This window comes from Arachis hypogaea, chromosome 10 (assembly GCF_003086295.3).
Source record: "Arachis hypogaea cultivar Tifrunner chromosome 10, arahy.Tifrunner.gnm2.J5K5, whole genome shotgun sequence".
Lineage (NCBI taxonomy): Eukaryota > Viridiplantae > Streptophyta > Magnoliopsida > Fabales > Fabaceae > Arachis > Arachis hypogaea.
The window spans coordinates 1,533,012-1,558,257 of NC_092045.1; the positions used below are offsets into that span (position 1 = coordinate 1,533,012).

Sequence of the window (25,246 nt, forward strand, 5' to 3'; positions counted from 1 at the left end):
TTTTACCAAATACAATACATAAACACAAATATTTTATGTCCATATCTTTAATGTCTATATTTTTATGTCTATGTCTCATCATATACATCAACCAAATAGAACCTAAAGGGACGGCTTGAACAATACATAATTGTTGTGTAAATAGTAAATACTTAATTAAAGGTCTTATTTTGGATGTAGCCTTCGTCAAGTATCATCACATCTTCAAGTGTAAACTAAAACTATGTCACATAAGACTTCTATCAATAGGCAATAGCAGTAAGGCGGGGATCAAGTGGAAGTGATTTTTCCCTGCACAATCTGCACCCAGATTTGAACTCTAAGGCACTGCTTAGCACATGTGGATTCGACTATTCGACTGTAGACCTATCTAATTACATATGTATTATCCATACTAATCCTTGTCTACGAATTTACATTTATATCTAAATATGTATATCATACTGTATATACAAATAACACTGGCAGCTCTATTATATTAAAGAGATAATACACATGTATACCTAATTGGCTAATTCAAAAAATAGAGATAAACTAAGTGTTTTTGTCTGTCAAAATATTACGAAAATATATATCTTTTAAAATTAATTTTATAGATTATGACACAAAAGATTTATAAAATCAAATTTGTTCTGGCAAGTATACTCTTTCCATAGTATATGTCAGTCTCTCATTATTCCGAAATGTCTGATAATCCAATCCAGAATTGAAGTGTCCTCGTGAGCTCGGATCCAAGCGTGGTACCTGCAAAAAGGACTTCAATGTTCAAGTCAGTAAAAAGCTCGGTCCCTTATCATTGGCCCTCACCTTAATTTATAGTTTGGTCGAGGCTGAAGTATTCGTTGGTTTGAGCCGAGATCTTCGCGGCCAACTTTAGGGTGAGATTTAGGGGAAGAAGTTTGTTAGGATAGAGTTATTGATTTTTGAATTTTAAGTGATCGTGCCGAGGTATAATTCGGTTTTTCCGATGTATTAGGGGTACAGCACAAAATTATTTTTGCAAAAAGGTTGTAAGAAAAAAAGTCTTTATCGACTAAAAATATCAGGGTCTCTGTAGATAAAAAAATCAAATAATAAATTTTTTAGTTATTATTTTCATGTGAAAGAGTTTAATTTTTTTACTAATAATTAATTTTAGTATTTATTATCTAAAACTTGAAAGAATTCAATGTCTATACTTTTATATTTGGTTAGGTATTATATCTGTTGTATAAATAAAAATATTTAATTTTTACACTTGTTATTTAAAAGTAATATATATATATATATATATAGAGAGAGAGAGAGAGAGAGAGAGAGAGAGAGAGAGAGAGAGAGAGAGAGAGAGAGAGAGAGAGAGAGAGAGAGAGAGAGAGAGAGAGAGAGAGAGGTGAAAATATAAATTTAAAAATTAAAAATATAAGTGATAAAAATTTAAAATTAAATAAAAGAGTAAACTATCATTTCTACTCACGAAAGTTGAAAACGCTAACACATCTACCAATAAATAAAGGAAATTACCATTTGTATCTATAAAACATGAGTTCCATACAACAAAATCATTCAAACACTAAAAAAATCACATAAAAATCTCAAATTATCCTTATCATTATCTATATCATCTTTCTCCTCTTCACTAATCATTCCATCATCCTCATGTGCTCATCACCTTACCACCGCCACCACCACCACTAACTCCAAATTGCCTTTGTCTTCGTTCTTGCAGCTTCCAGCATCAGCGTCAGCGACCAACCCCTCCTTCTCTCCTTTCCTGTCTCGTCCTTGCTGACCAGAGGACCTTTGAACCAGCCCCTGCTTCACCGTCGCCAGCAACCCTAGAGGCACAGTGTCCCCCTCTCATCTCTTCACCGCCGACCACCCTCAGCTATTGTGGCTACCTTCTCCTCATCACCGAACCAGTGCCCCCGACGGGCCACCGCGCCAACCACCACCACCACAGTCTCTTTTGCGAACCAAAACCGCGGCGAGCTCTCTCTCTCTTTCAGTTTTTTTCGCCATTTTTCTTTTCTCTCAGAAAAAGTGAATCCAAATACATGAGGCTTCTGTGTTTAGTTATTCAGATTTGATCCTTTCTCTTCACTCACTTCACCACCTTGGATCTGTATTTTTTCGTCCTATTTCTGTCAGCTTTCTCCATGACACTCTTTTCACTGTTTTGTTCCCTCAAACAACTTCACACTCAGCTAAAACTAAGATCCAATTTTGACTCTCACCCATCGTCATCCATTTCAAATCCTTCTCTGGGTTGATTTTGATTTCTCCTAAGGTGCTTTTTTTTCGAATTAATTCATGAGGTCACTATTTTTTAATGCACTGTGCTTTAATTGAGGTGATGAAGGTTATGGTGATAAAGGAGCAGCAATGATGTGATTTGTGTAGAGAAATTGAGGTTAGATCGGAGGGTGTTCAGGCGATGTGAAGAGAGAAACGATGGATGATGGTAGTAGTGGCAATGATAAGGGTAATTTGGGATTTTTAGATAATTTTTTAGTATTTGGATAATTTTATTGTGCGAAACTCATATTTTATGGGTATAAATAATAATTTTCTTTTTCTATGGATAGATGTTTCAGCGTTTTTAACTTTTGTTAGTAGAAATGATAATTTACTCTAAATAAAAAAACTAAAAAAGTATACGTATAATAATATATTTTTATGTGAATAACCTTACGAGATTATTTTTAATTATATTTAATTTTAAATTTAATTTATTTTTTATAATTTTATGAATTTATTTAAATTATAATATTTTATTAATAATTTTATTTTTGTAGAATAAAAAAGTAAGGAGGAATAGAGAATGAGATAGAAAGATAAAGAAAAAGAAGGAAAGAAGGAATTTGTTAATTTTTGAGAAAAATATTTTTTTAGTTGTAATAAAAAAAATTTTTGTGACATATTTTGGTTTGTTAAATTAGTAATACAAAATATAAATTATAAGTTATATATAGGGTGAAAAAATATAAAAGAGGAGAGATAGATAAATAAGAAGATGAAAGAAAGAAATTTATTAGTTTTGGAAAGAAATATTTTATCTCAATTTAATAAAAGTGTCATATAATACATTTTAGTTATTAAATTAGTAATATAATATAGTTATATTTTAATTTTAATATTTTAATTTAATTTTAATTATAATTAAAAAAGTTACGTTGCACATTTTGATTTCAAATTTATAATAATAATAATAATATAAAAAAGATAAAATAGGTGAAAAAATGAGAGAAAAAATAAAAGAAAAGAGGAGAGAATTTTTTAATTTAAAAAATATATTTATTTTTAATTGTAGTTAAAAAATGATATATAATATATTTTAATTATAAAATTAATAATATATAATAAATAATAGATATAATAATAATAAATAATACACTCTTAAATATAGAGTGCGATTCAATCATGTAGAGTACTAATTAAAAAATGTGAAATCTACAATAGCAACTTTACTTCTTTATTATGTTATAAAGTAATTAACATGAACCACATCACTAGTGGATATCAATCTAATTAATATAAAGACTTGTAATTTCACTGTTGAAAGGATGAAAGAGTAACAAGAAACTGCTGTACTATATATATGTTTAGTGCATTGTAATAATGTATACAATAATAAAGTAACCAACCAGAACAGAACCAGACCAAGTGATGATGAAATCGAGAAGAAGCATTAACACATAAAGCACCTATCTATATGGTTGAAGTTGAACTGCCTCACTGCACCTTTAAATAACTTAGACAGATAGATATTCTACAACTTGATAATAATATTCTTACCATTTCTAATTTTGGGATGACACTAATGTGTGATAAGAACTTATAAGCTAAGGTTGTACATATATTTTCGTACATTATAAATTTTAAGACCTACTCGGACTAAAGGATTATTCTCATGTTTCTGAACTACAAACTGAAATATATATCAATGATTTTCTCCGTGTGGAAAATATGCTCATTAATTCCAAGTAAGTCCTTCGAGGAATCCTCTCCCTCTGCATGCAAAGAACAATCAACAACAAACATTTCCAAAAGTCACTCAATATTACAATTGCCTGTAGTTATATATATTATAGCATCTTACAATATATAGTTTTAGCCATTGGATACAGATCATGCATCGCAAACATTATCAGAAATTGACGGCTACACTTTTACATCATCCTATACGGTGGTCAAATATTCTTTAATTATTAATGAATAAAGAATATATATCAAATTACCATGTAGAAAAAGAGGATATATATATATATATATATATATATATATATATATATATATATGCTTCTGCTCAACATTACTAAATTTATGAATCTCTCTTTCCAAAATTTAAGTTGTTAAATGAAAAGAAAAAGATATAAATAATTAGATCACAGATATTTAATTTACTCTATCAAATTTTGATTTAGTTTAAATGTACCCTTTTGTCACATGATTTTTATTATTTGATTTTATTGAAATCACATAATTTTTTTTTTATTAAAGATAGGAGACTCGAACCTGCAACCTCTTAATTGAGTATGAGGAGATTATGACATTTGAGTTATAACTCATTGCTCATAATTTATTCTTATTATTACTTTATAAATGTAATAATTTTATTGTTATATTACTCATACTTTAGTTCAACGAATATTTCAATCAAAATTCTGGTATGAAACTAACCCTAACACCAATAATTTGTGTCTTTCTCAGTAGAAGTACTCGAACAACATTTCAAATGATCCTTCCCTAAACATGGAAGTGACCTGAGAAGATGTTTGATCAATTTATCCTTGGCTTTTGCCATTGATATATCATCATCTTCCAATCAAGATCGGCTAATTATTCAGCTTCATTGGGATATGGATTTACCTCTCATTTTCATTGTTGTCGTAATCTAAATATGCCCTTTGTATAGTGATATTCAATTTGAAAGAGATGATGATAAGTACATTTCACAATTCACATGAAGTATAAGCATGTATATACGGAGGAAACTATAATACAATCTTCATACTTGCTCAAAAAGAAATTCCACTAGATGAATATGAAATTTTGTTGCTCCCTTCTATCTCCCTTCTATTCTCAGATCAAGTGATGTTATATAATCACACAATTTATAAGAGAATATACTTCTTAAAAAATAAGGCTATAATCATTAGTTAAACTCTTTTCCTAAATGATAATTTTTTTAGTTATAATAAATATAATATATGTTCTAGGAGCACTTAGAATTGTTCTATGAAAAAAGAAGCAACTGGACACTACCATTTTAAGTTTGAGAAATTAGTTGGGAGTACTTATTGATATGCAAATTTTCCAAACTTCAACACTATTAGAAATTGTTGATCATGTGAATAATTTTGCAAAAGAATTATTGGAGCTTAAGTCTTAAATAATATACTATACAATAAATACTACGCTGTATATCTTTAAGACTATTTATACTTTATGTCTTCTAATGATTTTTAAAAGCTTTGCATTTAAATATCTTTCAAGTATATCTTTAGAGAGTTAATATCTATTAAAATCTCAATCATGTTAAACTGTTTACAAAAGATTAATTATAGATATAAAATATATTTAAAAAATATTTTAAATAATATATATTTAAAATAATTAATTAAAAATAGAATTATTTATGTATTTTTTTATCTGAAATAACTATTTATGAATAATTTTTTATCGATTTTAATTTCATTGGTTTACAATTGTCACTACGTATGAGAATATCGTGTTTGGAACTTATTTTAAGACATTATTAATAAGTAGATATGTTTGAGATTACAGTTTATCTTAAATTTAATAATATTTAAAATAAAACAATTAAACTAATTAAAACATGGATAAAACACATAAAGAAATTAAACACACACTAATATTATATTATGTAAAAATCCCAAAACAAAAAACATTACATGTAAATCCTTTTTGCGAGTTTGTATGTTATATTTGATTTATTAAAACATATAATAATAAAATTTTGTCTATTTAATTTTACTTTCAAAGCCTCTAAACTTGATATATTTGTGGACAACTGAGTACATACTAAAATTTGAGCCTAGTTGACAAGCTAAAATATCAACCCATAACTAGTTTGCAGAGGCTAATAATTGACCTATTAATCTATCTATATTAGATATTGCATTTTCTCTATTTTTAATGACTTCCTCTTTCTATATATTATATTTCTTCTATGCATGCTATAATATCTGTTAACTTTAAAGTCTAAAGTTTTAAAATAACAATAGATATTATATATTATAGACAGAAGTAATATGCACATAATAACACTTGAAGATAACTTATACTTTCACCAAGTCTAAACTAATTTTAATTTATGATCTTCACACACATAGCTTACAAGTACACACTAAGATTTGTACATTGATTAGGCACTAAGAATATGTGTGGCAAACATTGAACAACTAAAGTAGCATTTGGACCTGAATTTGCTGAAGAGAGCTAGAGACAAAAAGAATTGAATGATGATGAAGTTTTAGGAATCTTACACAAAGTTAATCTGTATGGACCACACCATCCACGCAAAAATTGTTTGGAATTAAAGGAACATTATTATTGTTATGTTTGTTGCTATATACATTATTAATTATAAAACATGGATTATTGTTCATATATGATAGAATTGGAGTACGTTGTTGCTCTACGTTAATTTTATGTATGGAATCACATGCAACGTATGATAGATAGATGAATTGCTAAGATGGCCATAGGGAGCACGAGAAATGTGGCATAATCCCAAAAGGCCCAAAATCAGCATAAAGTGGACACCTGAGAAGTATTTAATTAAGACATTGCAATAACAGTGTTTTGAATGATAGGAGAGAGAAATAGAAGAAACATCAAGATATAGAGGAATTAGCTATGAGAGAGAATTATTTATTATTCTTACACTCTCCAACTGCATACATACTATAGCAAATTAATTTACTCTTTATCCCCCAACAATTTTTCAGATCCGCGGTTGTAATTTAGGGTTTTATGTTCTACCTAGCTAGGGTTTTGAAATTTAGACATTGATTTTAAACCCTCTCATTCTAAATTATGAAAAAGTTATTATTATTACAGATATTAATTACCTTAGCTTATTAACCTATAAAAATTAAGTCTATATATGAAAATTGAAGCATAAAACAAAAGCAACCAAATATTTATTGGCTAAGAGTAAAAGAAAAGTAAATTGATGATGTGAATATTTATTTTTACCATATGAATGACTCTCAAGAAGCCAATTGCTTCAAAGACTTTGAGGCAGTGTCGTGATTGCTAATCCCCTTAATCTGGCTGCTCCTCTTCTTCTTCTTCTTGGTGTAAGGGATCCCTCTTGCCTTTGCCTGGCACTCCTTCACCTCACGAAGGTACACCCTAATAGCTCCGCTTCCGAAGGGGTTCGACTCCGGGGAGCCTCCGTGCTCCTCGTAGGCAGCTCTCAGACGCCCTATGAGGGCGTCTAGGCTACCCCACGCCTGCCTGAGAGGGCAGGTGCACGGGGCCGGAGGGTCAGGCTGCCCAAAAAAGATGCAACCGTTCATGTGAACCTTAGTCTTGCCAAATTGGTCAAGGTAACGGAGGAATTCGAGCACGTGGTTGAAATTGCACTGAGACAGGGACACCGGCGGTGTCTGATTCTTCAGATACTGTCCGAACGTGTTCCAGTCTCGCTTCTTTTGTGACTCGTAGCGGCTCAAAGGAGCCGCCACGGCCGCAGAAGACGCGTGTTGAGGAGGCTGGTGGTGATGTTGATCGGCTGCGGGTCTAGAAGATGATGAGGGTTGAGCTGAAGAGAAGTCGTTTTGCAGTTGGGCGGTGGACATGGTTATTATGGCACGAAGATGATGGTGATGGGAGATTGTGTGAGTTAAAAAACAAAGAGAGAAGTGGGTGAAAATTGAAAGAAGAAGAAGAAGAAGAGAGAATGCGTTTGTTACTGCATTGTAGAGGAAAGAAAGATGAAAATCACATCTTGGGTGTCTTTTGAGGGGACATGTTATGGGCCCTATCTTGAAGATGCTTTTGTTTCCCTTTTTCTCTTCCCCTATCTCTTCATCGTATTCGTATTTCCACTCTTTACCTACTTAATTTGCACTAACTTATATCAATAATTCTTAAGTGGACATTATACACTATAAAACAACACATCTATTAAGTTAGTTATCTCTATAAAATATAATTAATATTTAACTATTGGTGCATGTATAATATTCTTGAATTTATATATACTATTATATTATTATTAAATAATAATAAAGATTTATTTTATAAAATTAATTTACTTAAAAATTTATTACGATCCAATAAAATTTGTTAGAAACTAACTTTAATTTTCATAAAGTACAAAAGAGGACATGATATGAACGAAATTATTGATCACCGTTCATCATTTTCACGGTAGACATTATGACTTGGTATGAATAGGGCCCTTTGCTGTTTCATTTTCTTGATTTTGTCCTAATTCAAGGAAGCCAATTACAAATAGGTCACGTTGGAGTCGGTAGTGACTTGGTGCTGCTAGTCCAACTCTGACTTGATTTATGCTTATCTCACATATATATCAGGGCAATTTAGTCAACTAATCAACTTCATTATGTATACAGAGTGAGCTATGGTTAATCTAATATTTAATTACAGATATACATGGTTTCTATCTTCTTCCGTTCTTTGAATTTCATTACCCAATAGAAAGCTTAGTTATATAGTGTAAGTTTTTATAACTACTAACATTGCTTATCAATTAAATTTGTTACCAAATGGAAATATATACAACTAATAATTCAATTGTTGAACCATAACAGATATATACGTATTGACCCACACTCCAGTACGTTTTGATATTTGATTGGATGTAGATGGTGCTGGGCTGCTGGCTTATATATATATAGATTAAAAGAAAAATAATTCTTTAACTTTTTTATCCACATATATTTAAATCTTTTAGGATTGTAGTTAGTTTAGTTATTTATTGTTGTGTATGTGTTTAAGGAACGGAGATAAAGTTGTACTTAATTAATTTTTGGCTATCTAGCACTGCCCATATGTCATTTAGGTTATTTATGTAACAATTAAGTATTGTCGTAATTCTTATTTCACATGCAATTAACAAAATTAAACCCTTAATAAACTCATTCGATAGTAATGTTCCTTCTTTTATCTATAGAATAACATATAACAATTAAAATAAACAAACACTCTATATTCTCAAAGATCTTCACATACCAAAATATATTCTGTATTTTTTGTAATTGTTGGAGAGAATAATGAATATTACGAGGATTATAAAGAGATGAAGGGTTATGGATTAATACAACATCGTTTAAGTTTTTAGAGATGTATTTGTCTCATAACCTTTTTTCTAAACCTTCACATCAGTAACGTAACAGATAGTTCAGCAATTTTTTCTCTCTGTCAGCATATTCTATTAAGTTTTTCACCCTCAACTCTATAAAGGAATAGATATGTTATGTGTTCTGGTGAAAAATTTAAATGTATTTTTTTTATTCTAGAAAACTTAAATATTTGTAGAAAAAAAAGTTAAAATTTTTTTTGTCTTTTACACTATATATAATTGCTAAAATTTTTTAATGTTGGTAAATTTTATAATTTATTTTGAATAAAAATTTTTAACTCTTTTTAGATTTTAGTCAAAATATAATCATGACTTACCAATAAATTAATAACTTTTTTTAATGAGCAATATTACACGATCAATATAAATTTTTATTTTTAATCAGTAAATAATTATTAATATTTAAAATTATTGACTAAAAAAATAGTATTTGACTGCTGGTCTAAAAATGTTGAACTGCAGAAGATTAAAAGTTTCAACCAATATAATTAAAATTGTTAGTTCTTAATTTTTTTTAATTTATCCATGTTAAAGAGAACAAAATAATAAACAGTTGTAATAATTACTTTAAAATATTCAAATTCATTTTAGGTATCAAAGCTTAGATTATATATCAAAATTCACTATTTGAAGGGAAACTTCAATTTTCAGTTTTATTTTGTGTTTTTTTTTTTTTTTTGTGGTGGTAATAACCTTGTGGCACATAAGGGTCAATATATATTAGTAAAAAAATATTATTATTCGTATATTATACAGCTAATACTAATTAATTATGTATTTAATTTTTTTTAACTAACAAAGTAAAAAGAACGTGTGTTTAATTATTAAGAAAATATAAATATTAAAATAATATTTATTATAAAATATGTATACCATATTTATTATAAAAAAATATAGATATATGATCAGAATTGATATTAGTATATACAAATTAAATAGTATATATGACAATTCGCTTAGCGATGAAGGTTCAACTACTTTAATTTATTGAAAAGCATAAGAGAATATGATTTAATACTTTAATTGTGTCTTGGTGGTTTCTTTGTTTTAATATACCTTTAATTTTCCATGTATGTAACAAGTTAGTTATTACAAGAAGATTGATTTGAACAATTTTATTAGGTAAACAATAGAAATTGTGAACAACGTGTAATTTTATTTTAAAGAAAATAAAAAAATAAAATGATTTATCATAAATTATTTTTTAAAAAATTCTACTTTCATCTTTTACATTTGAATTATTTATTTTCTACTTTTTTTTAGAGCGGCATATTCTCTTCTCAAATCTTTGTTGCACCGTCGGTCCTTCTTTCACTAGCCAATCTTAAAGTTGTCGAGCTTCTCTTTCATCAAGCTATCGGTTTAGAATGAAAATAATTATCTACATACTTTGTAAAATGAATATTCAAAAAATTTAATTGTATCTACTTAAATTTAGTAAAAAAATGAACATCTATTTTAGAATAAAAATAATCATTTGCATATCTAATAAAATGAACATTCACATCTGATAAAGGAAAAGAAGAAGAAGAAGAGGAAGAGATCAACTACGGCGGTAGAGAGAGGACGACGATGAGACAACCACAATGGCGCATGAGGAACGCGTAATGGAATCATTCGCTCCGCAGCAGCTAGCAGTGGCACCGCAAAACTCCCGGCATGACATCGTAACAACATCGCTAGAAAAGAATGATGTGAAAACAGCAAGACAACAACCGCAGCGCGCACGGCGCTCCTATACACGTGAATGGGAAAGACAGAGGCAGTATGGGTGTGGCTGCGCTGCGTCTGCACAGGTTACAGAGAGGGGAGACAGCGGCATTCTGGTGTATCTGAACGGGGTGAGAGAAAACGCTGGCATCTGGACCACTGTCTCCAGCGACGATGCCTAGTTATGATGGTGAACCGGAGATAAAAGATGTATAATAAGCGATAGATGCAAGATAATGGAATAATTGTATAAGTGACAATAAAATTACATAAATTTTTGTTTTTAAAATTTTAAAATTAATATTAATTAATTAAAATTTTGAATTAGTTTATTTTTTTTTAATTCGTTGTTTGCTTTGTTTATATATATATATATATATATATATAGTTCTGTTATAGTTTCTGATTGACCATATATTTTCTTTTTAACCTTAATTTAATAATGAAGATACCTTAATCTCCTATCAAAACTAAGTGGCTTGCAATCAATTATCATCATCATATCCTATTTCATAATGTATAAAACTAGATAATAATTATAGTAAGTTTGATAATATATACAAAATGTGTACTAGTGAGTAATAATCATCTGCCTCAATCATATATCTCCATATATAAAATTGCCAAGTGGCTACAACATACTAAAGATTAATTGAGTGACACGCATAAGAGATTCATTAATCATTAGGAAGGTTATTATATATGATCACTCTACGGAAGTGAGAACCTTAAGATACAATAAGGGTATTTCAAAAGTGAGAGAATGAAATCAAATGCAGAAGCCAGAAAGTTTCTATTTATGACAAAAAGAAACATTTGCAGATTAAGGAAATGGAGAAAAAGAAAACCGCTCTATATGTATGTGGATTTTGAAATCAGAGAATAAAGGGAGGGTATATGTGACACTGAAAAGAAAGACTGGTCCATGGTTCCATGAAATGTCCCTAACAACATTATGGTTCTTGAAGTTTTAACACACCCTTTTGCATTGCTTAGCTTGGCACCTGTTGCTGATGATTTTACCCTCTTCATCAATTCATGAGTTTCTTATATATGTCTTGCTATATGGAATATTTGTACATTGAACCAAGGAACCAAATATGGAAAACTTTATTTTTCTGCAAATTAATTAAGGTTAATGACTTCTTAACTTCTTATTAGGGAAGTTCAAATTTTACAATCATTATTATCCTTTTATATTTAGTACTTAATTCTAAATGCATTTTGAAGAAAATAGATGTCCAAAAAATTAGTCATTTATATTTGTTAAAGATATAATTATTAATATTGTTTTCTCTTATCAGATTAATCTTTTAGGATGAGTAATTTTATGATATAATATTAGAATTCTATACCCGAAAAATTTAGAATTCAATCCTTAGTGCTAAAAAATAATAGCATAAGACAAATAAAAAAAATGCTTATGCAAAAATCAATCAAACTTAAAATAAAATTTTACTTGAAAGAGAGTGTTACAAATTTAACTATTAATGTTGTTTTTTTATTAATTTAAACTTTTGAAATAAATATGTAATTTCAGGAAAACGTTGGACCACGGATAAACAATGTTAAATTAAGTTGGATGTAAAGAATGGAAAATACAGAAGGACATAGTAGTAGGGTTTATTTGGGATGACAAACTATACTTTTTTACTTTGACTTATTGACTATGTAGTATTTTTCCTTTCTGAGAAATCTATGTTATTCACTATATATATATATATATATACAAGGTTTCTCATTGCACCTTACTATGATTACATTTTCTGTTTTATCAGAAGTGGGAAAGAAAAAGCCACTCAATATGTAAGAATTTCATATAAGGAAAAGAATCCATTTTTCGAAAGAGACTTCAAAGGCCTAAAATGTAAAGCAGAGTAAGGTTAGTGGGATGATTCTGATGAGTTTAAAAAATGCTGTTTGTCGGACCCATAAACCATTCCTATGTATATATAAATGTTTGAAAAAAGCAAAAGCAAAATAAATCAAATAATTCTCAGGCAGCCAAGCAACAAATTTAAGGCATGTCTAGTCACTAATGGTACAACATCTTTGCACGTTCTTTTAAGCCATATCACTATTTTCTCTTTTAATTTCATGCCACTGCTGCTATTTCTCTGGCAAAATTAAGCTTTTATGCTACAGCTACTTCATTGCTCTGCGGGACCCCTATCATTAATATATATTCTTCATGCTACACTACTTGGACTTGGATCTCTCTAACACAGTGGGAATCAAAGGAATTCAGCAGTTCATTATTCTTGGCTTCAAAAGATACTTGGCAGTTATGTGAGTTATTTTAAATTCCATTTATTAAATGCTAAAATTTAATAAATTGAGCTCATTATATTAGTCTATCAAATTAATATGGTGAAAATTCAGGTACAGTCGACTTCACTTAAAGTTGATAGTTAAGAGTCGTTTGATAAAAATTTAGTCAAATTAATCAAATCATTTAACGGCTCTCAACTATTAACTTCACATAAAATGGACTGCACCTGGGTTTGCACCGCTAACGTAAGTTGGTCAAGTACTCCATTCACTTATTCGTTTAAATAAATATTAAAAATTTAAATTTTTATAGCAAAAAAATTAATTGATCTCAAGTTTGTTGAAGGATTATTTGAACTTATGTTTGGTACTAAATAGGGTTTGAATTTTGTCATATTATTTATTAATTTAATTTTTTATGGGAAGATTTTCAAGTGTACCGTCGTATCGGTGTATCAGTGATTTTTAACCGTTAATCTTAATTATATATATTATATATATTTTTTATAATTAAAATCAACAGTTAAAAATCACTGAAACACCGATGATTACTTGAAAATTTTCCTATGTTATGAAGTGAACCGCTATAAAAGATGGTAACTCTCATAAACTGCTAGAGTGGTAGGTGCGTACAAAACTAGTAGTGATAAGGTTTATAATGTACATACATTATTAGCAACATTCACATCATTTACCCTATCTTGTTGTCCAAAATCATCATATACTATATCTCATCATTTTTTTAATAAAAAAGGAGCGAAGTTCATCATTATGGGATTGAAACTTCTTAACCCAATTACTGAGATAAAAAAATAGTATTTAATAAGATGTTTAGGAACAATAATCTTGAGAGGCAATTGATTGTGGCTTGAAATGAAAAATTGAAAATATTATAAAAGAACAATATGTTCCACTTTTTGTCAAAATATATATCGAGGAAATCTTTTGTGGGGGCGGTTCCTGTGACTTTATCGCGATGCATCACTTCACACGTTTGTTGAGGGCCCATGCTCTATTGCCCAAACCATTATTAATCGTCAACAAGCTAAGTGTAGGAAGGATGGAGAACCTAGATAATAAATTAATATTATATAACCAATGCAAGTTGGCGCAGATGTACGAGGGGATGTGACCCTTAATTATCTCTCTCGGGTTCGATATTCACTGGAGAATAGAATGGAACTTGCTTGTTTGGGAAGGTCGTCCACTTTAACTCTGCAGTACCTGAGGGATTAGTCATTGAGCTTCCGACATGATGAATACCCTGATGCAAAAAAAAAATATTATATAAAATGTATATGAGTAATACTTATTATTTGAGCTATATCATAATCTTCTCGTCTTCACCTAAAAATCTTGAATTTAAGTCTCACTCTTAATTTTTTTAAAAAAATTTAAAATTTAAAATTTTATAAATTGTATATATATAGTTCAATAAAATCTTTTTACTTTTACTTGAATAAATTTTAAAGCCAAGGTAAAACGAAAAAAGAAAAACTAACTAATAAAAAATTATTTGGTAAGACCCTATTAGTAATAATTAATAAATATATAATTATTTATGTATGTTTTTCTATTAATTTATATTTTTTAAATAAGTAGTTTCATGATGTATGACATCAAAATTTTTATGATAAAAAATTCTATAATCTAATTTTTGTTAATCTAAAAAAATTTAAGTTTTACTATTAGTTTAAACTTTTATGATAAATAATTTTATCACAATAATTGAAATCACTTACTAAAAATTGATTAATTTCTCATTTTTTTTACTATTCAAAATGTAATTTTGTAAATAAATTCTCACTAAACGTAATTCCTCCTAAATTTTGTTGTATCTTCCACTTTAATAATTAAAATTACTTAATAAAAGGTGATTAACTTCGATTTTTATTATATTTGTGAACAACCTAATTCTCACTAAACCTAAATCCTCTAAATTTTGATGTATCTTCCACTTTAATATCCAAACTTTAATTTTCAACCGAGGAATTATTGGATTATTCGGTGTTATTAATTAATTGACTTTTCATTACTTTTAATGGTATAAACATGTAACACATCTTAATTAAGATAGCAATCAATCAGATTCTTAGATGATTTGTATTATGTATATATAGCTGTTCTATCTCACCTTAGCTTGCCGATGTCGTTGAAGACCACGATTTCATGACAGGATGCAAATTTAGTTCCTCTTAATAATTTTGTGTAATAATGTCATTTTACTTCGTACGAGGGCGTTGCTAAGATATAAAAAGTTTAATTTTAATGTACCATTTTACTGTGTCGTACAATCACATTTATTTATTTGAAACATTTATACATTTATTTATTTGAATAATTATTCACGCAGTCAATATAAAAAATAACGTATAAAATTATTTTAGGCAGTACATCAAAATTAAATTTATAAAAGCTAAATAATAATAAGTAGGCTTTATAATGAAAGAAAGAAGCTAAGTAGGTGTATGAATTTGAGTATGATCGATGAGGGTCCTATGGATCAGGGTATCCCTTTTATATGAGGGGACAACATTAGTCCGTGAACCTTTTACTACAGTTTTATATGTCTACATTGTACCAAACAATGGCAAAAGTCTCCACCGTTTCCTTTCAAGGTAAAATCAGTCATAACATTTCACTAGCTAGATACCTTCTCTTCATGCTCCTATCTATCTATCAGAGTCACAAGAGCAACCAAATAAAATGCACAAATTTCTATACATACCATTATCATTCTTACTTATGTTACATTTTAATGCATTATTATATATATGTTGCTGCCACTTTTTTGATGAATTGATCGCCTAGTTTTGCACTGAGAATAAAGCTGCTCTCTACATACAAACAACCCATCACTAAACTTTCAGCTTCTTTTGGATCTCTGTGTCATGCCTCCACTTAAGATCTTAATTAAGTATCATTTTTTATGAATATTATTATATGAATCTTAATATTGTTCATTTTTGCAGCTCAAAATTGTCCAACATGTGTTATCGAGTGTTCTGGCAAGTGACAACATAAGCGCCACATGCATGTCTCACAAACAAGATAATATGCTTCCAACTATGATATATATAATAAAGTGAAAATAAGTATTTATGAAAAAACTCCACCACGCGTCTCAATCATTTATATTTGCAATTAAGGAGACATAATAATAATAAATACCAATAATAATAATAATAATGCACGGGTTACCTACTAGTTACTATTATATATATAGAAGTGAAATTTCTCAAAAACACAAGCTGAATTTGTAAAATCTTTGCTTCCGAATAAATATACCAAGATACATGATGCTAGAGTAAGTATCTTAGTTTTGCATTAATTTTTTATAAAAATATAATTATAGTTTTTCCTCCTCCTCTATTTATTATGATGTACATGACAAAAAAAAAACAAATAAATTACTTTGGCTCCATTCGTTTCTGAGAACAGAATAGGATAAGACACTGAAAATAAGACATGATAAGACACTGATGACAGACATACAAAATTTTGTATTCTTGTATTCAAATTATGAAAACTTAATTTATTCTCATTTTTTTTTCATTCAAAAAATTTGAGATGAAAAATATAATAATAAAAAATAGGAAAAGTATGAGGAGCCAATGGAATATTTGTACAATGTGTACAATGAGGATTTAAGGAGTATTAGAGATATAGTCATTAGTGTTATATTTTCCTATCAGTTGAAACTTTTGGGATGAGTGATATTATGACATGGTATTAGAATGTTAGATTGGAAATGTTAAGAGTTCGATTCTTGATGAACCTCAAAATAAAAAAAAAAGAATGAAAAATAAGTTGTGTCCCTTGTAAACAAACGCAGCCTTAAAGCTAAGTATCATGGACTACATATAACAAAAATAATATCTATAATTTTGAATTAAAATCGCAACAAAAGTCTTAGAGAAATCAAATTCGTAGATCAATTGTGTTTTCAACGACGAAAGCTTATTTAACTATTAATTATTTATTTCTAATGATGATATGTTTGTCTAACAACTTTTGCTAACAACAATATATAACATTGGAAATTTTTAAGTATTCTAGAAGTACTGGTGTTTTGTTAATTATAATAGTTGATCTCAATTGTATTTATATTTATTTATGATCAAAATTAATGACTAAAACTATTAAAATATCATATTTTTAGTATATTTAAGGCTCATTTTTTGGAATGAGAAGCATGTGTGTTGTGTTAGACATGGATGTGGGATATCTTTTTGACCATCTAATTTTTTTATAACCATTTCAATAAAAATATTAAAAATGTCTTTTTTTTAAGATGTTTACATGTGTCATGATATTATTGGAAATCTTTATCAAATTAGTTAATAATTTATTTTTTAATAAACTAAAACAATAATAAACCCAATTGTCTTGACTATAATTATTAGACTCGATTTGATACGACTGATTTACATAATCTAAACCGAGTTATGTTTAAATTTTTTGATAAAAAAACAAATATATATCTGATTTTTATATATTAAAAAAAACATAATCCAATGGATTATGTAAATTGATCGGTTCGACCGGATCTAATAACAATTGAGTTTATTGTTATTATTATAAAAAAATTGATATTATTCTAATTTGTTAAAATATTTAAAAATAATCGTTCATTAATACGTCCAATAATAATGCGATCTTTATAAAAAACGTTTTACGCGCCTTTACGTAAAGTATCTATACATTCCATAACTACATTCTACATCATTTCCCTTCCACGTATATATACTCCACCCAAAATATGGTGAGGGTAATCTTTTATTAGCTAATGACAAAAGGGACAAAAATGATCTCACGCTTTATATTTAAAATGATCTATTTATTTGAATGACAATTAAAAAATATAAAATAAAAAAAATTAATACAATCAACTTGACCTCCGAAATAATGAAATCAGTAGTCCTATTCTAACAATTTGGTACAACGAGTGAATGATTATTGATTCCCATCTAATCTGTATTACTATTTTGCGGATAGATAGGTGTCAAATCTATCTTTTGTACGAAAGAGACTATTTATGTTATTGTTATATAATCAACTATATAAAATTTTAATTAAAAATTATGTCACATTGTTTATTTCATGATAGCACGGACCATATATCATACATTTATGAATCTTGCGAATTTGATATTATATAGTAAAAAAACGAAGTTGCAAAATATATGGAGGTAGCTAGGTAAAAGTAAAATTTTCGAAGGAGTAAAAGATAAAAAAAAAAAACCAATTATAGTCGAATTTAATTCGTGAATATTTTATTTTTCACAATCTTATAGCTTTTATGCGAATCTTTTAACGTTAAAGATAACTATAGTACAATAATTTGCATCATGTGCTTATGAATTTCAACAGCTACGGTAAGTGGTAACTGGTAAGTTGAAGGTTTAATAAACATTATTCATATGATATCATAACCAAGTATACACTATGTATCAAAATAGTGTCGAATTCAATAATAAGCGAATTGTACCCTTTTTTTTTTAATTAAAGAGTAAAGTATTGTTTTTGTCTCCAATATTTGGGATAAGTTTTAAAGTTATTTCTATCGTTTCAATCGTCCTATTTAAATCCCTAACATTTTAAAACTGACTCAATGTTGTCTTGCAGTTAAAGATCCGTTAACAGAATTGATAGCGGGACAAAATTGAAACGATTTTGAAACGTTAGAGAGTTAAATAGGACGAAAATGTTAGGGACAAAAATGATACATAGAAATAAATTTTAATTTTATCTTTCAATAATATCAATTTTTTACTATACATAGTATTCAATTATTTTTTAATCACATCTAAGTAAATTACACTTAATCATATTACATTCATTTTAAATAAATTAATTTTTTTTATACTTTTACTCTTAAAGATTTTTAGTTATCATGAAATGTTTGTAGAATGACTAGTATATAAACTTGTAGAAAAGAAAAAAATATATATATACAATAAAATGTAAATTATACCTTTTGTCTCTAATGTATCAAAATTCTTTAAAATTATAAAAAAAAATTAAATAAATTTATTTAAAATAAAAGTAACGTGACTAAGTGTAATTTATTTAAATATAATTAAAAAATAATTGAATACTATGTACAGTAAAAAATTAATATTATTAAAAGATAAAATTAAATTAAAATTTATTTTTATGTATCGTTTTTGTTCCTGACGTTTTCGTCCTATTAAAGTCTCTAACGTTCAAAATCGTCTCAATTTTGTCTCGTCATCAATTCTGTTAACGAATTTTTAACGACAAGACAACATTGAGTCAATTTTAAAACGTTAAGAACTTAAATATAACTATTGAAACATTAAGAATAATTTTAGACTTATCCTCTTAATTAAAATGTATGTTTACTCTGGTAATAATTTACTCAGGTGGAATAATTTCAAGAGATTTCAAAGAATTTTATTTGAGACAAGACATGGTCGATAGCAGTATAAACCAATATTTGAGACTTTAATAATGTTTAGATGATCTGATCTAGCATATTAGGCTGCTTTAATAATGGTTAATCTAAAGGCAATAAATTGGCATAGTCTAGTAGTCAATCAAATGGAAAAGCAAGGTTAGCTTATGCGTGATGCATTGAATTTGAATATGAGTTACTTTATCATTTGAAATTCTTTTAAAACAGGAATGACGCAACCGAAAATTGAAACCCACAATCTCTATCAAAAATGCTTGTAAGTCCCTTAACATGAAAGAAGGAATAGCAAAACCACGTGAAATGGCCCCCACCCTCTTATCTATTGTCTCCAATTAATTGATGCTGAATTCTCAGGTATAGTAGGGCCCTACATACTATTACTATACTAGACTCTTTTATTCCCCCCAAAGTAGGCAAATTTCCATTATTAACTTCTCATGTCTTGGACCTTTGCCTAGTAAGGAGGGTAATTTTTATTTATTAACCTTAACATTCTTGGCATTACTAGTTTTTCTTTTTTTAACCAACTTGACAATATTTTTTTCCCATTAAAACGGGATTACGCCTAAAAGTGGTTTAACTACACATAAAGTTAATAGTTGAGAGCTGTTAAATAATTTAAATGATTTAATTAAATTTTTATCTAACAGTTCTCAATTATCAACTTTACGTTAAGTTGACTGCACTTGAGTTTCTATCTAATTTTTTTTTAAATTTCTTTCCCCTTAGTATTGGCAATAAAGTGAATAAACCAAAACATGTTTGTGGTGGCAAGAACTTTGGGCTTAAAGCCCTAAATAAAACTTTGAGCAGTTTCGTAGAAAATGGTTAGGCCCGATGTATTTGATTTTAGATAACCCAAAGCCCTACACTTTTGGAAACCTAAATTCCCTCTAAAACCTATTGGGCCTCGATGCTAAAATTCTGGCCCATTAAAAACCTCCATATAACTAAGTAAGATAATTCTTAATTTTGTATCTGTCCTTGTTCGTATTCATTCATTCGTTTACAATATTTATATGGTAGGTACAGATTCCACTATATATAAATATATATTTAGGCCCTTCAACTGCCATATGAAAAATGTGACGCACCCTGTTCTTAATTACTTCTCACATCTTTTTTTATTCACCAGCTATATGATTCATAATATTCATTAGTTTAAGACAACCTAAACCATTGATTTGTGTTTTATAGTGGTTAAACTAGCACATAATATATTGGAATTTTGTATTGTTTTTTGTGCAAGTTGGTTGCATCATAATTCAAAGTTTAAGACATTGGAGGACACTAATTTTTAATATTATACAGTATACATAATCACAACCATAAGTTGAAATTCAGAATAGATCTAAATTCACACCAAATTAAAGCAATGAAGTTTGATGCAAAGGAGATATTTAATTGTAAGTACTTATCAAAAAACATTTTCCAACTACCAATCACTCTGCTTGTTGCAACCGTGGTACTCTTTCCTCTAATCAGAATCATAAACAAACCACATTTAAATGGGAGCATAGAAGAAGAAACAAGAGAATGCAACATATTTTCTGGGCATTGGGCTACTTACCATCCTAAGGAGCCTTATTACAATAATGAGACATGCCCTCACATCATAGATCAATTTAATTGCATCAAGTTTGGGAGGCCTGACAGAGAGTTTCTCAAGTTAAGGTGGAAGCCTTATGGTTGTGAGCTTCCACTTTTTAATGCAACTGAGTTCTTGAGACTTGTTCAAGGTAAGTCAATGGCCTTTGTTGGAGACTCTATGGCAAGAAATCAGATGGATTCCTTGATCTGCCTTCTAAACACTGTAAGTTCTGCTTTTTATTATTTTGAATTTAAGTTGTTTTATTTATGGTGGAAACTCATATATACAGTTGTTTTTGCGTCAAGTTGCTAATTGAGAATAGTTAAATGATTTGATATGTTTAACTAAATTATTGCTATAAATTCTCAACTATCAATTTCACATGAAAATAACTGCACGTGAGTCTTCACCTTTATTTTATTATGTATCTAGGATTAAGTTTAAGTTTTATCATTTTGTTATTCAATTAATTACATGTTAACAGATTTATCTATATATAATAAATTCTGGCATAATTGGTGTTTGAGTTCAGCCAACCTTTCATTCAAAACCTCTTTACTTTCTTATTTTCTTGATTTGATGGTATTCTTGATTTCATAATGAAAAAGTCTAAGATCAGCAACTTTATTAAATTCTGACTAACATGTAACCGGCAAAGAAAAGTGAATTATTGAATGAAATTTCACATCAATCTCACACCATTAAAATCATTATTGATGACTACAAATCACAAAAGTTATTGGTCCCTAACACTTCTCTTTCATAATATTATGTTGAAAAATGTTGACCTTTTTTATAGGCGGGTAGACTTGAGGATGTTACAGAAAGATATACATCAAAGGCTGATGTATTTTTCAGATGGTGGTTCAGTCCGGGTTACAATTTTACCCTTACAATATTATGGTCACCATTTTTGGTTAAAGTTACTGGTGCTGATCAACGTGGCCGTTCATTTGATGGTTCTATGAATCTTTACCTTGATGATTCAAATGATGCTTGGGCCAGCAAGATTGAGGATTTTGACTTTGTCATTTTCTCAACAGGACAATGGTTCTATCGACCGTTGACTTTCTATGAGAATGGTCATATTGTTGGAGGTCAACAAGGAGGGAAGTTTAAGACCGTAACTTGTATGGTTACAAAAAGGCTTTTCAAACATCTTTTAAAACCATCATGAACCTTAAAAGCTTCAAAGGATTGACTTTTTTGGTAACACAATCTGCAAAACACTTTGAGCATGGAGAGTATAATGAAGGTGGAAATTGTAACAGGACAAGACCATTCACAAAAGAAGAAAGACAAGGCTATAACTATGGGGAGCTCTTGGAAGCAATGCATGATATTCAAGTGGATGAATTTAGAGAAGCAGAAAAGGAAGCTAGAAAAAAAGGGTTGCACTTTGGTTTGATAGATATAAGTGATGCAACATCAATGAGGCCTGATGCACATCCTGATCAATATGGCCTTATTTACAATAAGAATGTTAAGGTCATAGATTGTGTACATTGGTGCCTGCCTGGTGCTATTGATACTTGGAATGAATTTTTATTCTACAAGATGAAACAAGCAATCCACAGGACAAGTACTTCAATTTGATACACTAGTAAAAAGTTTAGAGTGATTTCAGATTTCTTTAGATAGTATCAAATGTCTTGTGTCTTGTACGAGTGAGGTATCCTTTGTAAGTTGGGTTAGCACTTAAAGTGAAGAATTGTGTCAATCCTTTAGAATTGGTATATGTAATATTTTAACTATAATGGAAATTCAACCACTGTTGTGGTGGAGCCTGGATGCAAGTTGCATTGCACAAGACAACTGAATCAGGATATATGATGCAGTCAGATTCTCTCTTCCTTTATTTGTTTTGTTTTTTGACATTTATGAGACAAAATGAAATTGTCTCATAAATTTTTTGCTGTTGAGTTCAAATAGATTCAAATTAAAAGTTTATAATTAAAGAGTTTTTTCATTAAAATAAAAGAAGGTCATAGATTTAACCCATTCTTCTAAACCTTCTGCAACCTTTATATTTGTATTTGAGAAAAGGATCCCTCTTTTAATACTCTCAACTATTTAATTGGTTATCCCAGTATTCCATGCATAAAAGTCTACTAGATCGGAAGATCCTAAAAATATGGTAGTTCTAATTTTGTATATAGCATTTTTAAATTGGATTACATGTATCGATTGATACAGCCTTGCATTGGAAAAACCATAGTTATATGGTACTTGCAGATTCCGATATATAGTTTAATTTATTTTTCTCGATTCAACACAATACTTATCTGATCCAAGCACCAAGACCATTGACTTGTGTTGCACATTGCTTAAAGGGAGTAGTGCTGAACTAGCTAGAGTACTAGCATAATATATAACATATTATTATCTAACTAAAGCTTAAGACACAGGAGAGATTCACACCAAACTAAAACAATGAAGTTTGATGCAAAGGAGAGATTCAGTTGCAAGAATTTATCAGGAAACATTTTTCAATTGCCAATCACTCTGCTTATTGCAACTGTGGTACTATTTCCTCTGATGAGGATCATAGACAAACCACAGTTATTTGGGAGCATAGAAGAAGAAACAAGAGAATGCAACATATTTTTGGGGCATTGGGCTTCTTATCATCTTAAGGAGCCTTACTACAATAATGAGACATGCCCTCACATCATAGATCCTTATAACTGCATCAAGAATGGGAGACCTGACAGAGAGTTTATCAAGTTAAGGTGGAAGCCTTATGGCTGTGAGCTTCCACTATTTAATGCAACTGAATTCTTGAGACTTGTTCAAGGCAAGTCAATGGCCTTTGTTGGTGACTCCATGGGCAGAAATCAGATGGATTCTTTGATCTGCCTCCTAAATTCTGTAAGTTCTAGTTCTTTCTTTTTTTTCGGAAGTTCTAATACTATGTCATAAAACAATTCCTTACAAAAATGAACACTTTTAGGTAGAAACACATAAATAAGTTATCACTTATCACATGGTATTATTGATTTTGTAATATTTTTTGAAAAATGTTGCTTTTTTTTATAGGTTGGTAGACTTGAGGATATTACAGAAAGATACACATCTAAGGATGACATACATTTTAGATGGTGGTTCAGTTCAAATTACAATTTCACTCTTACAATATTATGGGCTCCATTTTTAGTTAAAGCTACTGGTGCTGATCTCCGTGGTAGTGCATTTGACAGTTCATTAAGCCTTTATCTTGATGAGCCAAATGATGCTTGGGTCAGCAAGGTTGAGGATTTTGATTATGTGATTTTCTCAACAGGACAATGGTTCTATCGACCATTGACTTTCTATGAGAATGATCATATTGTTGGAGGTCAACAAGGAGTAAGTAAAGTACAAGACATTAACTTGTATGGTTACAAAAAGGTTTTTCAGACATCTTTTAGAACTATCATAAACCTTAAACGGTTCAAAGGATTGACTTTTTTAGTGACACAATCTGCAAAACACTTTGAGCATGGAGAGTATAATGAAGGTGGGAATTGTAACAGAACAAGACCATTTACAAAAGAAGAAAGACAAGGCTATAACAATGGGGAGCTCTTGGAAGCAATGCATCATGCTCAAGTGGATGAATTTAGAGAAGCAGAAAAGGAAGCTAGAAAAAAAGGGTTGCACTTTGGTTTGATAGATATAAGTGATGCAACATCATTGAGGCCTGATGCACATCCTGATAAATATGGCCTTATTTATAATAAGAATGTTAAGGTTGTAGATTGTGTACATTGGTGCTTGCCTGGTGCTATTGACACGTGGAATGAATTTTTGTTCTATAAAATGAAACAAGCAATCAACAAGAAGACAAGTACTTCAATTTGACTTGCTGTGTATGTTGCTTAATTCAACTAGTGTTTCTTTTGAAAATAAA

General features: G+C 29.3%; 2 protein-coding genes and 1 pseudogene across 2 annotated transcripts; 2 read left to right on the top strand and 1 right to left on the bottom strand.

Annotated features, from left to right (window-relative positions):
• Nucleotides 1–3,551: 3,551 nt before the first annotated feature.
• On the bottom strand, nucleotides 3,552–8,056 carry LOC112714473 (protein LIGHT-DEPENDENT SHORT HYPOCOTYLS 10). Its single transcript, XM_025766080.3, has 2 exons — nucleotides 7,204–8,056; nucleotides 3,552–3,989 (listed from the first exon to the last, which is right to left on the bottom strand). Exon 1 carries the CDS (start codon nucleotides 7,809–7,811, stop codon nucleotides 7,218–7,220), a length of 594 nt encoding a protein of 197 aa, XP_025621865.1. The 5' UTR covers nucleotides 7,812–8,056; the 3' UTR covers nucleotides 3,552–3,989; nucleotides 7,204–7,217.
• A 12,877-nt stretch (nucleotides 8,057–20,933) lies between these two features.
• LOC112714475 (protein trichome birefringence-like 19) lies at nucleotides 20,934–23,169 on the top strand (annotated as a pseudogene).
• A 563-nt stretch (nucleotides 23,170–23,732) lies between these two features.
• Nucleotides 23,733–25,219, top strand: LOC112718108 (protein trichome birefringence-like 19). Its single transcript, XM_025770008.2, has 2 exons — nucleotides 23,733–24,225; nucleotides 24,394–25,219. The coding sequence occupies exons 1-2, from the start codon at nucleotides 23,788–23,790 to the stop codon at nucleotides 25,195–25,197; spliced, it is 1,242 nt and encodes a 413-aa protein (XP_025625793.1). The 5' UTR covers nucleotides 23,733–23,787; the 3' UTR covers nucleotides 25,198–25,219.
• The last annotated feature ends 27 nt before the right edge of the window (nucleotides 25,220–25,246 follow it).

Bases quoted from the DNA above. Each gene is read 5' to 3' on its own strand.
- LOC112718108 (XM_025770008.2), top strand. From the start codon at position 23,788: ATGAAGTTTGATGCAAAGGAGAGATTCAGTTGCAAGAATTTATCAGGA. The intron at 24,226-24,393 runs GTAAGTTCTAGT...TTTTTTTTATAG, and splicing joins TGATCTGCCTCCTAAATTCT to GTTGGTAGACTTGAGGATAT.
- LOC112714473 (XM_025766080.3), bottom strand. From the start codon at position 7,811: ATGTCCACCGCCCAACTGCAAAACGACTTCTCTTCAGCTCAACCCTCA.